The sequence below is a fragment of the Poecile atricapillus genome, chromosome 4 (assembly GCF_030490865.1).
Source record: "Poecile atricapillus isolate bPoeAtr1 chromosome 4, bPoeAtr1.hap1, whole genome shotgun sequence".
Lineage (NCBI taxonomy): Eukaryota > Metazoa > Chordata > Aves > Passeriformes > Paridae > Poecile > Poecile atricapillus.
Window position 1 is genome coordinate 35,177,727 of NC_081252.1, and position 15,203 is coordinate 35,192,929.

Here is a 15,203-nt window from a genome sequence, read left to right on the forward strand (position 1 = left end):
ATTAAGGTATGTCTCAAATGTGATCATGACTCATCTGAAATGACCCCTACCCATTCTTTCCCCTTTAAAAGTTGAGTCCTGGATGAGGCTTTTGGTCTGAGCTACTTTGAGATGTTATAGCAAGGAGAGAAATGTCAGGGCTCCCAGGACAGGTAGCAGAACAGAAGCCCTTGGAAAGTGAATTAGGCATCTGGGAACTGAATCCAGATCTTCCATGGTCTTGTTTAAACAGCCAGCATTTCCTCCTGTTCTTGACTTAGTAGAATTCAAAACAGCAATGTCATTTTTCCTTTGTAAGTGAGTGGATTTTTCTTGTTTGTTTTTACTTTAAGTCCTGTTGGTTCTCGGTACCATCAAATATGATGTCATTTGTCACCAATACACTTGAAAAAATATTGAATACATGCTATCATTTTTGAAGTGACATGTTTCCAGTTGAAGCTGTTAGCAAATATAAAATAAATAAAATAAATAAAGATATATAAATATAATATACATAATATATATAAATATATAAATAAATATAATTAAAAATACTGGTGGAATCCAGTACTTGTTGATCCCTTGTGCAGTGTTGCCAGATAGACTTGCTGTAGCAATGAGTCCTGTTAGATCTCCTGAATAATGACCAAGTTGTCTTTACCTTACTTGGCTGAAGTTCACAGCTTTAGAAACAACCGCTTGTAATAGTGGGGTTGCTGTTTCTGTGGCTGGCATCTAGAAAATCTGTCATGTGAGTGAGGAATGAAAATCAACTCTGTCTGGCAGAGAAATTGCCCAATGCTCTCGTAACTCAGTCTGCTGTTGGCAAACTTCCAATCATCAGCATTTTTTAAATGATCTTTTCTCACAAAACTTCTTGATGTGGTGACACTCTGTGTTATAAAAGAGGTTGCTTACTAGTAATAATTTTTTCTTTGTGAAAAAAGAAAAAAATCTTTCATTGGAATCAAACCAGAACACAATGCAGCGGAAAGGGAATCAAGTGACACTATAAGGGCTGACTAAAACTACTCAAGGAGGTGTCTCAATGAAAAATTTCCTAGTAATGCATGAAACAAATATTTTAAAATGCATTTTATTTTTTTAACAATAAAAAATAGGATTTTGCATAGTTTATAAAATTGAATGGTGCAAATTTCTAATGTAAATGTACATTTATAATTTAAACTCTTGATCCACCTTTAATTTGCATTGGTTACTGGTGCAATAAAATTTAAATCTTAATTGTAACAAATTATTACCTATTATTTCCTTGCAACATGTAAAAGCTAAATTTTACTACTTCAAGAGAACAAAAACCGGAATTAGTTGTATATGAAGCAGTCTTGTCTTGCAAACTTCATAATGAAATTCAAATCCATGCAAATCATTATTCAGGAAAAACTTATATTGAATCTTATATTACTGCCTGAGTTCCTTAATTTGATGTTAAGAAATGGATGGCTACAAGACTCATTTGGGACTTTAGCATGAATTTGTTTGGATAAAAATTAAGCATACTTGCACTTTTCCTTTTATGGCTCTCCAGAATACAAGCCTTTCACCAAAGATGCCCCTCTGGCATGAAATTAACTAATAATAGGATGAGATGAAAACAAGCTGATTAAAACCCCATAAAAAGTTCATTATTGTCTCATAAACAGATATTTAGTTCCCTAAATTAGGAAAATTCTATTTTGTATCTTAGAGCAAACCCTTGTGATTATTCATGATGCTGTACTTCTCAGTGCATTGTGTGATAGGGGCTTAATTTGACATCTTATTTTCGTTTATTCCTGAAACTGTTTTTCCCAGGTTTTTATTGAAGGGTTTCTTGAAGCTGATGCTTAATCATTTGGTTCTTACTTTGATTTAATGTTTTCTCAGAACAGATGTAAGATTTCACATCTTACATTTAGATCATTTTCCTTCTTACCTCAGGCTTACCAATGAAACATAGAGTAATTATACTTCTGTCTGATTCCTGAATCTTTGTTGTTTAACAAAGGAATTGACATATTGGGCCTAAAATGTTGTAGTAGAGAGTTTTGTACCATAAATCTGAGAAACTGGGTTCCATAGATACGTAGCACAATGAAATATAAACCTTTAGTAATGAAATTTTTGCCTTTTGTTTTAATGGAAATTTAAAAAAAAAAAAAATCAGGCCCACCCCTTCAAGAAAACAAAAAAAAGTGTATTATTGTTTACAAAGCTTATTTTGAAATTTCATATACTTAATACAGATGGTTTTTATACAGCTACAGATGGATTAAGTCACTTGATCTCTGCTCACAGGCTGCTCATACTTGCATGACCTTTGTTACTTAGTTCTTATTAACTTCTTCATAATTTCTCATAATACCTTGCTTCTCTTAACCATGTGGGACAGTTAGCTGTGACAGAGCACTGCTGAAACATGTTTTTCCTTTTGTTACACCATAATAAATACTTCAGTTATGTTGTTTGAGCTGCTGCTGTTATCCCCAAAATCCTTAGTAGCCTATAAGGTCTCTACTCAAAACTATTCACAAGATCTCTAGACAAAAGAAATTATAAGGAAAGGGAAGTTTGGTTATTACACTGTTAGAGAGGGAATAGAGAAGTAAGACTGTCACATAGCAGCTAACAAAACCAGCAATTACTGTGGTCATTGTCAGAGCTATCCCTGTTAATTATAGTTTTAGGATGACTCAGCTGTTCACTTGCACAGCATTCACTTCTGAAGATCTCTCAGCATCCCTAATGCCACAGCAATGCTGAGAGCAAAACCTCAGCCACTAAATCTCGTCCTTTTGTCTGGATAGCAGGACTCTGCTTTGAAAACAGCATCTTTCTTCACCTGTATGCATTTGTCCACATGGAGATTTATATCCTTGTAGATGATTTACTAAATACTGTATAATATCTATAGAGACCTTTTTTACCCAAAAAGCAGGAGTACAAATCATATTTGGCTTGTATTCAATAAAGCATATCAGCTACTTCAGAAACTGTGAAATGGCCCTCTAAGCCCTCCAGAAAACATGGCTTGTGCCATCTGCCAGGGCAGAAGCTTAGAAAGGTCACAGATGCGAAGGTTCAATAAACAGCTTCCTTTAGAAAACAACAACAAAAGACAGTGGAACTAGGGAAAAAAAGGCTTTGATGTGTTTAAAGCATAGAGTTGTATGAAACTCTGCCCTAAAATTCCTCTTGGTTAACTTTAAGCTTCTGACATGCTCTTCCTATTAAGACTAAAGTAAAAGTTCAAAATATATTTTATACTTTGGGTCTTCTCCACTTCATGGACCAGAACTCTTTTTATCAAGTGTTTGGGTGTACATCACCTCTCTATCTGTAGTCTGTGATCAACCCCAAAATGTAAATGGTGGGAAAATGGCATCATGTCTGTCTTCATTCCCCTCTAAAAGACACTGTTGATAGTCTGTGAACATTTTTATTTGTAGGTGTGGTGGAAGGGTTGATACAGTTTGAGGAGGAGGTGGAATAAAGTTGAAAGAAAAGCCTGAATTTGGTTGTGGAATAGATACATCTCACAGTCATTCCAATGATAAGTACTTTGCAGAGCCCAGGTCTTGTTCTTATAAAAATTCTTCTGCCCTGTAGATAATAGCATTTGGTCAATCCTTTTGTTATTCTGTATCATGTAACTCTCATGGGAAGCTGTGATCCCAGACAGATAGGGCCACATTCCAGGAGGTTTGTGAATTTGCTTTCAAAGTGGTTAAATGTGGCAGGCAGTAAAAGATAAAGCTATATAAGCAAAACCTAAGCTGTCTTGTAAAACAGTAATTAAGCATGATAGACTGGATCTCATTCAGTAACTTTCCCTCTCAGTGAGCGGCGTTTGTTCTGTTCTCAACACCAGACTGATGAGACACTGTAGTTGTGTGGAAAAGTTACAGACTTTGTATTTCATACACAACCTCCAGACTGAGAAAAAACTTGGATCTGTGGGTTAAATTGCACCACCTTTACCTAAGCCCAAGGAAAACCATAGGTCTAAGTTCTGTTGTCAAGACAAATTATATAGAATGTATCTCAGCTTACACTTTCCTCTTATATCACCACTTATACCACCATGCAGGTGGTTAGAATTTACCAAGGTCCTTCTATTGTCTCCATACTTACAGCATTTTGAAAAAAAATACTGGGGTACGGAACAGATACAGATAAATTGCTTCCAAAATGTTGCTTAAACATTTGGGTGCTTATCATGTTTTACATCTGTGTGCTATGTCAGGATACAATAGGACACCATTATGCACAAGGGTCGCAGGTGGTGACTTTGGTGGGATGCAGAGAGGCCTAAGCTGGGAGCAAGCAAGGTAACTTCAGAGAAAAACCAACATTGCTGAGAGCAGTACTAGTTCAGGCTGGGTGAAATACCGTGCTAACCTGCTTCTGTTGGTTTGGGGGCTGTTGGCTCTGTGGCAGGCAGATGAACCAGCTTGCTTTTCTCGAGTTTAATGAATAATAAGGCACTTCAGATTCCCATATAAACACTCCTTAAGGTGTCTAACCCTGGGAATGTTGAATGTGAAACCAGAGCTGGATTTAAGAGGTTTCTGCTAGACAAGGACTGAAGTAGTGACACTAACAGGTATTGACACTACCTAACTGCAGGAAGGTTATCTGTGTGTCCACATTAAGAGACTGTTCTCTTTGGTGTGTCTACAACATGAGATGAAAGATGAGCTGTTTCATCCCCTCGACTCACAGTTTACAATTCAGGGTGCCTAATTTCGGTTTCTGTTTCAAAATTACCTATGAAGGAACCTTTCCCTTTTTTTCACCCTAATTTACCTCCAAATTTGCATTACTTCCAAATTTAGGTACTGAAGCTACATATCCCATTTTAGGTGTTAAGCTGTCAACTGCATTCATCAAGACATGTAAATGGTGGCTCAGAGATCCATGGTTTTAATGTAATTAGTGATACCACTTGTCATTGGAGTAATTGTAATTGATCTCCTTAAGAATAGATATGTCACCTTGCACAGTTTGAAAATGTAGCTATTAAACATACTAGAGATAAGAGAGATCACTCAGAAGAGTTATATAGTATGTTATTGATATGTATTAACTTGTTTTATGCTTAGAGTTATTGCACTCAAAAAATCAAATGCTTGCAAATCAGAACACTGATAGTTTATATCACAGAAATTGTACTAAAATATGTGGTGAGATAACAGATATTATGTTTCCCAAAACTTATTTTGGCCTTTCTCACATGTAGACATATTATATGACTAAAATGTCAGTTTCCATCATGTAGATAAAATAAATTGCACTGAAATCTGTGGTTTCAACATCATATAGGTAATTTTACTGAAGATAACAGTATGAGTTGGAATACATATTTTTGGCTGTCAGTAATCTAGAATTATGAGGAAGTTTTCCTTCCTGTTTGTGCAGAATATTGTTTATATTCTTTCCTCCTGTAGCACTGCTTGTGGAAAGGACTCCTTATAATTTCTGTGAGCTCTGAGAGAATAAATGTCACGATGACCTATAGAGATATAATGTCTTCTGACACATTTGCCTAACACAAATGTAAACCTATATAAATTTCAAACCAAGTGTAATACAGTTGTTATATCTGCTTATCTAAAATTCTGGATTTTGATTAGTAAATTATGAAAATAATTACCTGTTGCCATCAACTTAAATTGTTGATCATGATCTTCAAAGGCAGTGATAAAATGTGTAGAGCTGCAGTGGAAGAGGAGATGAAGACCTTACTGCATATCCCATGAAATACAGTCTGTAAAGAAATTCTTTCATTCATCAGTGATACCAGATGTAACCGGCTTAAGACCAGGCCTTTCACACATTTAGCTTTTGTTACAGCAAAAGACTAACTGTACATTGCTTTTTCTCTGGATTGTGAGGACACTGTTTGTAGAAGTACAGATACTTCTGTGCATGCAAGAATACTGTTTTTTCCCCCTTTATTTATTCAGAAAGATCACTTTGGGTTTGGGTATTTTGTGTGTTGGTTGGGGGGTTAATTGTTACTTAAATAAAATTTTTGGTAGGGAAAGTTCTAGCTTTACTATTACTTGCTTTTAAGTTTTTTTCATAGCAACTGTGAGGCTTCTGTTGCCTTATCCTTTGGTACTCAATGTATCTTGCTTAGAACTCATCAGTTACTGTGAAGAGTACTGCATTCCTGTCTCTTAATTCTTTCCATCAGCTCCATGTGCATTCAACACAGGTTGAAATAAATGCATAAAAATTAAAATGCATGCTGCAACTGGTGGAAATCTAACTTACGAGCTCTTTACAAGTGGGAAAATTGTAGGCTGAATTAGAAAAAATGGTAAGTAATTTCTCAGTTGATATGAGTGTTATGTGGAACTCAGCCTTCAGCACACTGAAGTAAGATTCTTCTAGAAAGGCTAATCTCAGCTCAAATCCTTTTTGTCTTATGTAATATACAAATATGCCTATCATTAATTCATTCTATAATGGCCAATTAAGCAGGGGTGGTTGTGGCTCTAGGTAAATGTCTCACGTTAATAGTCCCAGTCTCTTTATCCAAGCATCTAACACAAACTATTAACTGTCTCATTAAGTCTTTTTGCTCATCTGTCACTCCAAAAGAGTTGCTAACTCCTTAACTCACCCCAAGGAACTTATCCAGTGTATTGATTTGCAGGTGAAATTTAGGCATTTTGGTCATCAAGGCTCTCAGAAGGAAATCCAGTCACTGTGATGAAGTTCCCTTGTGTGCTGTTCAATGATGGTAGCTTAATGACAGCACACTCTAAAAGAACCGGAGTGAAAATATGACTGATACTCATCAGGGCATTTTTTTCTCAGTAGCTATTTCAACCACTTCATTCAAAGTGACCTTTCAAAGTAGCAATTACTGAATCTCAATGCTTCTCCTCCTAACTCAAAGCAGCCAATGTCATTGTATTTCACTTGGTTCTCAGATAAGCAAGGACAAATGTGCTTATACACTTGTGTAAGTTCAAAACACATCCCAACAACTTGTGGAAGATGTAATTGTGGTGTTCTTTACCAGCAAGCTATGTTGCCATTGTTCTTCCCATCACTGTCTTCCCAATGTAATAAATCTCCTTTGCCCAGTTTTTGGATGGCTTTTGAACAAGCAGCCTGAACAGACAGTAATATTAACATACTTCTGCAGTGCAGCTCAGATCTCACAAAAGTACTGCTTTATTCCTCTTACTCAAAGAGATTAATAAACCTGTCAGCTGTATTTGGCTTTCTTTTGCAGTTTGTTGCTCACTCATTTAATTTCTCAAACTTTTTCCTCTTTTCCTCATTATTTTTTATGAGCACTTGTATTTTATTTATGTCCGCGTTATCCCATGTAGTTCAGATTACCGTTTTCACTATTTAACAAACTTCTTTGTGCAACTCATGACAAAAATTAAAACAAGGTATTTAAGTTTGTTCATTAGTTGTTGCTTGGATTTGTTTTCATATTCCATCATAATGGACATACTTAACTTAGAAAGAAATCTTATTTCAGTCAGTATTAAGGAGATTCTTTTATGAATGTAGTTTTTGTAGGCGTGATGCAGATGTTTAAAATGTTAATATTTGTGACTTGCAAGGAAGCAGTTCCATGAACCTTTCTGTATCAGTTAAATTGTGGCATACAGAGTGTTTGCCTGCCTTTTTAATAGCTAAATGAGCATTCTTTTCTGAATTGCTTTTTCTAGAAAATGGAAAATAATCTTAACCTTTTGTTTTTCTTTGGTCCAGCTAGTAGTAACAGCAAAAAAAGCATACAAAGCTGGTTTATGATATTTCTATAGCAAACTCTGCATTGGTAAAGGTCATTGCTGAAAACTGAACATGTCTCAAAATTACAGAATTGGAATGGAATGGAATGGAATGGAATGGAATGGAATGGAATGGAATGGAATGGAATGGGTTAGAATAGAATAGAATAGAATAGAATAGAATAGAATAGAATAGAATAGAATAGAATAGAATAGAATAGAATAGAATAGAATAGAATAGAATAGAATAGAATAGAATAGAATAGAATAGAATAGAATAGAATAGAATAGAATAGAATAGAATAGAATAGAATAGAATAGAATAGAACATAACATTTCAGCTGGAAGGGACTTACAATGATCATCCAGTCCAGCTGCCTGACCAAATGAGGAAATAAATTAATTATTTAGCATAATGATACAATTCTAGGTAAAATATAAAAACGTGTAAACTCAGCCCTGGAAGTATTGTTTGAAAGTATTGTCAATTTTTAGGAAAGGAATAAGAACAGATATTCCTTTTTTAATTGCTCTAATTAAAAATTAGCAGAGGCTTATTTTATACAGGACATATAGTTCTGTATACATAACAGCAAGTTAGCATATGTTGCTAAAAGTAAACACTTCTTTGTTTTATTAGAAGACCAATTATCTCTGGAGAAATTCTGCTGGAACAATTAGTTCACCTCTGTGGTTGTTACAGATCACAGAGGTTTTAGCGTGTTTACTGCAAGAGGTGGGTGGGGAATTATTTACTTCAGCCACTTAATGCTGCTCCACAATTCTTTTATTTTCCTGTAGTTTAAGCGATCCTCCTGAATGCATATTTCTTGGTAGGTACGTCTCTGTGTAGTCTTTGGAATGCATACTTATCCTGCTAATTACTGTTGAGTAGTCCAAAATTTCAAGGAGGATTTAGTGCCATTTTATTGCCATATTTTTTCCTCATTTATAACATCAAGCAAATACAAGAAAATAGCTAAGCTGATATGAAGCTTTAGGTTTCAGAAATATCCTGAATTCAACAGAGAAAACAGAAATCTGGGGGTTTTTTTCTGAATGATAAAATGCTCAAAGGGTGTCAAGGAGACTATGATATAATAAAATGAAGTTATGTTGTCATAAATGCTGGACATGTTTTTAATAATACGGAGCTCCTTCATAGTTTTATTTATAAGTGTTTTAGTTGTTAAATGTTAACTGAGGAGATTAAATCTATTTGGGAAGTCATAGTGAGTGCTACCAAGTCAGCAGAGCTGATTCTCTTTTCCCTTACTGTTTGAGTAAAACAAGTTGTTTTTAAAGGTGAGGTTATTACTAAATAATAAGTTAAATAAATAAATAAATAAATAAATTCAAGGGCTAGGATTTGATTTCATCTCCAGTTTTCAATCAAATACTGATGTCATTACTATGCTGAAATTTATGAATTAATTGCTTTCCCAGTAATTAATAAGGAAAATGCTGAAAAGGAGCTACCATAATTGGACATTTTAAAATCAGGAGGTCTAATAAATTCATGCTGTTTCATTTTGGTTTTTTTAACTGGTCAAAAACCTTCTGTAGAGTTAATGTTTTCTTCAACAAATGTTTGAATAAGTCAGAAATCCCAGAGGACATGAAGGAAACTGAAGGATGAGAGGAAAAAAAGCAATGAACTGAGATGTTATACAGAATAACCTGTAGGTCTGTCAAACTGACATTGGTATAGGAAAGAATAACGAAAAAAAGAAATTACAGGGTGAAGAAGGCAACAGCAGCTGATGCTGATTATGGAAAACATTTAGGAAATAAACTTGATCATTTTTTAAAATACATTCATGCATTAGTTTGGAAGAGGTGATAAATTTGATGCATATGACTTATACCTCTGTAAGGTGTTTGTCTTATCGTTACATGGTATCCTGTTCACTGAATTATAATAGCAGAAAGACAGCAAAGTAGTCATTAAAGGGATGGAAAAGTGATTATGAGACAGAGTTCAAAACTGGAAACAGGCACTGAACAGGTTCTGGAAACATACAAATTAATTTACATACCATTACAAGCCTGCTTGGCATTTAAAATACCTGGGGAGGGCACTGATGCACCCGTATTGCTTTTTATTACACTCAATTTTGTGTACTCTTGTAGCTACATTTACCTGTCACAGGTTCTTTTTGATTGTAGGAATGGTTTTCATTTAACATCCAGCGCAATAATGGCAAGGTAATGAAGATGTTTAAATTCCCCCTGCAAAACCAGAGTCCAAAGCCTTGTTTTCTGTAGCAAAGCTTTTATTAGCACTTGACAATGAGATTATGCAATCCTCCAGCTCTGGGTGGAATAGCTGGCGCTGGCATGTGAGAGCAGGAGACTGCCAAAAGCCTCTGCATGGTTTGGCACCTACAAAGTGGCTGTCAATTTGCTAAGGTTCCTAATCAGACAGTCACTAAAAATAGTTCAGGTGGCTGCTTTCTACTGATGAAGAAATCATGTCCCTCCACATATTTTTGTTAGGAGGGAAGGGAACAATTAATGAATTGCAGTTTATTTGCTTCCAAGGTTACAGTTAGGAGTGTGTCAGAGAGCATTTGTGTTTATTACACAAATAGTTTCTTGAAAAATACTGGAACTTCTCAAGGAAAGGGAGACTATATAGTATTGCACTTGAAAATAATAGATATTTTTTGCTTGTGAAATGGCATTTATGGCATTACTTTGAAATCACTTCAGTTTAAGCATGCAGTTGTTTCTGTCTTGATAGTAACTAATGAACTTTTTTTTACAGGCAGCAATCAGCAGAAGACCTTGCAAGAGTACCTGCTAATTCTACCAGCAATATCTTGAATAGACTATTGCTCAGCTATGATCCCAGAATAAGGCCTAATTTCAAAGGTTAGTCAAATATTTCAGCCTTTTTTTTAAATATTTGGATTTTAATGTTTAATTTTATTTTTTTTTTGTCTCCTTTAAGATAAGTAAAAAAACTTGGGGTCAGCAGTATCACTATTAGAAAACAATACAATTGTTAAATCCTTTAAAGATATTTTAGATACAAAGCTTACACACTTTGGGAATTCATAGGGAATTTATAGGGAATGCATTGAAATACATTTTCTGCTATTAAAACATCTCCCTGGTAGTCAGATGTTGCAGGATTTTTCTGAGTAGGCAAGTGTGAATCCTTACATATGCAGAAAAAGTTGGAATACATATTCTCTGCAAAACCTCTAAGAATTTACACAAGTTGGGCTGTAAATCAGACTTTCCAGGAATTAGGTTATTTACCTTCTGAAAAAAGATGTAGACAATGTTATTACATGTAGGCAATGCAGTTTACATAAAACAGCTCTTTCATTTTAAAACTCCCCATAATTATATGAGCATTAAGAGATATTTTAACATAAATATCACTAGAATGAAAAATTTGGAAATCTTAAATGTTTATTATGCTTTTGAAGAGGCTATTTGCAGTTCTATTTAGCAGTTTTATAAACATATTAAACTCAGTTCTCAGCAAGTGTTCTGCTTCTTTCTTACTCTCTGTAGAACCATATTTATGTTTCCAGCACTGAGTCTTGTCACAAAGAATATATGTCCAGCCTCTTCTCTACCTGTTCCTCAGCATAATCAGCTTGTAATCACAAAGCATGTTGCAGATTTCTTTATATTTTTGATAACCCTTCTGGCAGTCTGGTAAGAGTCAAGACAGAAGGGAAAGGGAGGACATGTACTGTTAACTCAGAGGGAGGTGGAAGAAAAAGAACATTTTCTGACAAGTGGTTTGCCCATGTTAAAATGTTCCTCACACATGGGTGATTTTCTTGGATGGCACTTCCTATTCAAATCTGGAAGAGAGAGAGTACACTCTTGGCTACTTGTGATGTGATGGGTGCTCTGTCACATGCATCAGACATTAAAAGAAATATTGTACCTATTGCATAACCAAAAGCATCACACTTAAGTAGTCTGATTAAAAAAGCAAACCAAACAAATTGGTTTAACTGAAAAAGTGAAATTTTATCTTCATGAATTTCTGGTAACCAAGAGAATGAATTTGAATTTCTGTATTAAATGTACATAAAATATTTTATGCAGACAAACAAGCTGTTTGAAGAGGCATATATTACTTTGTACTATATTTAGTACTGTATTAGTCTGTCAAAACAGTATTCATATATTCTTTTGTCTCTTTTATTACTGAAAGTAGGAAGAAACCTGCCAAGAGTTTTTAACAGCACACATGAGATCAGATACCTGCATCTAGTGGACATCCTGACACTCACACCATAGAGACACTAAATAAAAGTAGTGATCTATAATTAGTTCTCTCAACTATCAGGCCACTTCTCCTTGCTCTGTGATAACTCTCTGTTAACACCAGATTAAATGACTGTCAATCAAATCCCACAGGGTGACAGAGGGCAGATGTAGCAGCTGTCATACCATCCCTCTTCAACTACAGGAATCCTGGCTGTGGAAAAGAGAAAAAAATCCAGGCCATCTTAATATCTTCACAGCTGCTGACATCTAGAAATTTTTCTTGGCTAATTAGTAACCATTGTAAAATTGAGAAGCTTTCCAGTTCTGTCATACCAAAGCTAGATAGCTGCGAAAGATGCATGCAGTAATTTTTACCTGCCTGTGTTTGTACTTTACATATGTATGTACTTTACTTGCACAAAGAGGTATCCTCTTAAAGCATAAGGAAATATCTCATCATAAATCATAAACAGGTAATTTGGGATGATAGATTGTCATTATGACCTTGACAGTTGAAAGTGTCTGCTGCTAGAAATGTTAATTTCTTCTATCCATTATACTGTGTGAAAAAGTAATCCTGGCTTATTCATTCTGAGATAACAGAAAACCATGGAATTCAAAAACTATTAATTTAGATATATGGTCAGTGGAATTCTGTAAGATTAGCTCTCTGGACTAAGGACTTTTATTTTTCCCTTTTTCTTACCACTAGGATAAAAAGCGTTTTAGTGATTTCTAATGACTTTGAAAACTGTATATATGCAAACTTAAAGTTACATTGTGACATTGTGATACTGGTATAAAGGAGCTTTAAATGAAGGATAATGTATCTTTACTGGGTTGTGTAGCTCACTAGAATTATTTTTTTTAAAGGAATTCCAGTCGATGTTGCAGTTAACATCTTCATTAACAGCTTTGGGTCAATTCAAGAGACAACTATGGTAAGAGTGAAATTAAATTTGTGTAGTACACATGGAGATTTTCTTACTATATTTAACTTCAGACTGACGATTATGAACTATAAAATAGAAATAATTGTTGTGGGTGCAGACACTGAGAATTAAGTTAATGGGGTTAGTGATTGACTGACTGTGTTTTATGCTATAGACCTAAACCTATTTATGTATTTCACTTTTTATATGTCCACAGATTATTGTGGCTTTAGAATCTGATTTACATGAAAGGAAATCCATGGTTTTTAAGATGTAAGAGATAGAACAATATCCATAAGTTATTAAGTTCATCGGAAGAACCCATTTGATCATATGAGTTAAAGATCTTCCTGAGAGTTATTACAGATGTTACTTGGAGTGCTATTCAAAAACCCCAAACCACTAAGACTGTATGTGAGGAAAAAAAGAACAGACACACATAAGGATGAAACTTACAGGTTCTTTGTTTTATGGGGATCTGAAGATGGAAATAAATTGTGGAGGAATAGAAGGAGCGGTAGTAAAGGAATAGACTATCAATGACCATAGCCTTACTGCTGTTTATTTACTGCATGGGAAAGATAAACTGGGGAATGAAGTTTGAAGTAAAAATGTGTTTCCAGTTCAGCCAGAAAATTTAAACATAATCCTCATTATAATTTTGACTTCTTTTGTTTCTTTGGGAAATAAAATCCATTTCCAATGATGAGTTGCTTCAGCAAAGCCCTTTCTGGTATTTTGGGACTCGCAGATCTCTTTTTGTCCAGGTGTTTCCAATAAATAATATCAAAAATATTGCCAAAAAAATGCATTTAGTTATTGAAGATGTTCTGACCTGATCAGGTTTTACTTTTGTGTAAAAAAGAGGGGAATGCACCATGTTGAGCCAGTACATGGAAAGCCACAGCCAAGACATGCACTGAGTGGGAGTTCTGAGGCATTCCCTGATTGCTTTGGTGATCTGCTGCATCTAAAGCATTGAAGCAGTTCCAAAAATCAAATTGCCTTTTCTAATGCTGTGACTAAGGCAGCATTCTGACTCATAATGGCAGAGAAGCAATAAACCACAATACCACTAATAAGCAATAAAACACATTTTTTTGTTGTTGGATGTAAGTGCCCACTTAAAATTCAGAACCAGCTTACATGTTGCCCTAATGAAGTTTCAATAGGACTGCAGAGCCACTCCAAGTTGAAAATAAATGGCGGCTGGAACAGTTTTGAACAGCTTGGCCAGAAATTTCTGTTTCTTTAGCTAGCAGAGATTTATGTTTGATTGCAAATGATACTAAGTCAACTAATGGCATTAGTGGGAAGTGATATTAAAACAAAAAAAAAAAAAGTAATTTTGCCCAAAAGGCCATGAGATTCATTTCTGAAAACAAAAGGAGGACTCAAATTTAAAGAAGGGCAGGGAGGAAGAGCAGGAAGGTAGAACTGAGATAAGTGTCTTAAGATGCCAAGCATCTTGATGGTCCTTTCAAGTTTCTGAAGTTAATTGCATGCTTTAAAAAGTGACTTTTAAAAGGCTTTTTTACAATTCACCCAGATTCAGATAGTAACAAAACATGAATGTGAGAGATTTGCTTCCCCCCAGCAGCTCCAAAAAAAAAAAAGAAGTACACTCTTTGCAGCCATGTACGTATGCCTGTCTGTGCCTTCCTGATATGGTCTCTCACAAATTTACTAGGACGTGCTGTATGATAAATCATGCTCTCCTCCATAATTCAGAACTTCAGACACTATCCTTACATTGTTTTATGTTTTTATTTTGATTTCTATGTCTAGTTGGTCACTATGATAGCTAAGCATGTTTATGTGAAATTTGGATTACTTCTTGATTGACTTAATGTAATACAGGAAGCACTGACGAAATTAACAATCTGTTCTTCCATGTATTACTTAGAAAATTCTTCCTGCTGCAGTGGTCATTGGATATTCAGGAATCATTGCTCTCTTGGAGATGGGTTTGTACTTGTCTTCAAATGGTCTGGGTAACACACCAGACAGTAGAATCTAATCCCTTAGAATAGGACAAGACTTATACTTCCAGAATCACAGGAAAAATATTCCCTGGAGGTGAGGCACCAAGCCTGTGATCAGAAGGATCAGAGGGGTATCAGAACTACTAAGTTCTGAAAAGGAGACATTTGCAAAAGTACCAGGACTGCTGAAAATATTCCTTGGCTTGGTGTTGGAGAATGGAGTGGCTAGCTACATCTCTACTGTCTCTGGTGTTGGTGAGAATCATGAGGAGTATTGATTTATAGACTGT

The 15,203-nt window shown here is 35.1% G+C and overlaps 1 protein-coding gene across 1 annotated transcript in view; it reads left to right on the forward strand.

The window, feature by feature from the left end:
- GLRB (glycine receptor beta) overlaps positions 1–15,203 on the forward strand; it is a 93,387-nt gene that overhangs the window by 47,277 nt on the left and 30,907 nt on the right. Inside the window, exons 6-7 of the mRNA XM_058838573.1 lie at positions 10,522–10,628; positions 12,870–12,937. Coding sequence (XP_058694556.1) covers positions 10,522–10,628; positions 12,870–12,937 — 175 coding nt within the window. The remainder of the gene's footprint in view (positions 1–10,521; positions 10,629–12,869; positions 12,938–15,203) is intronic.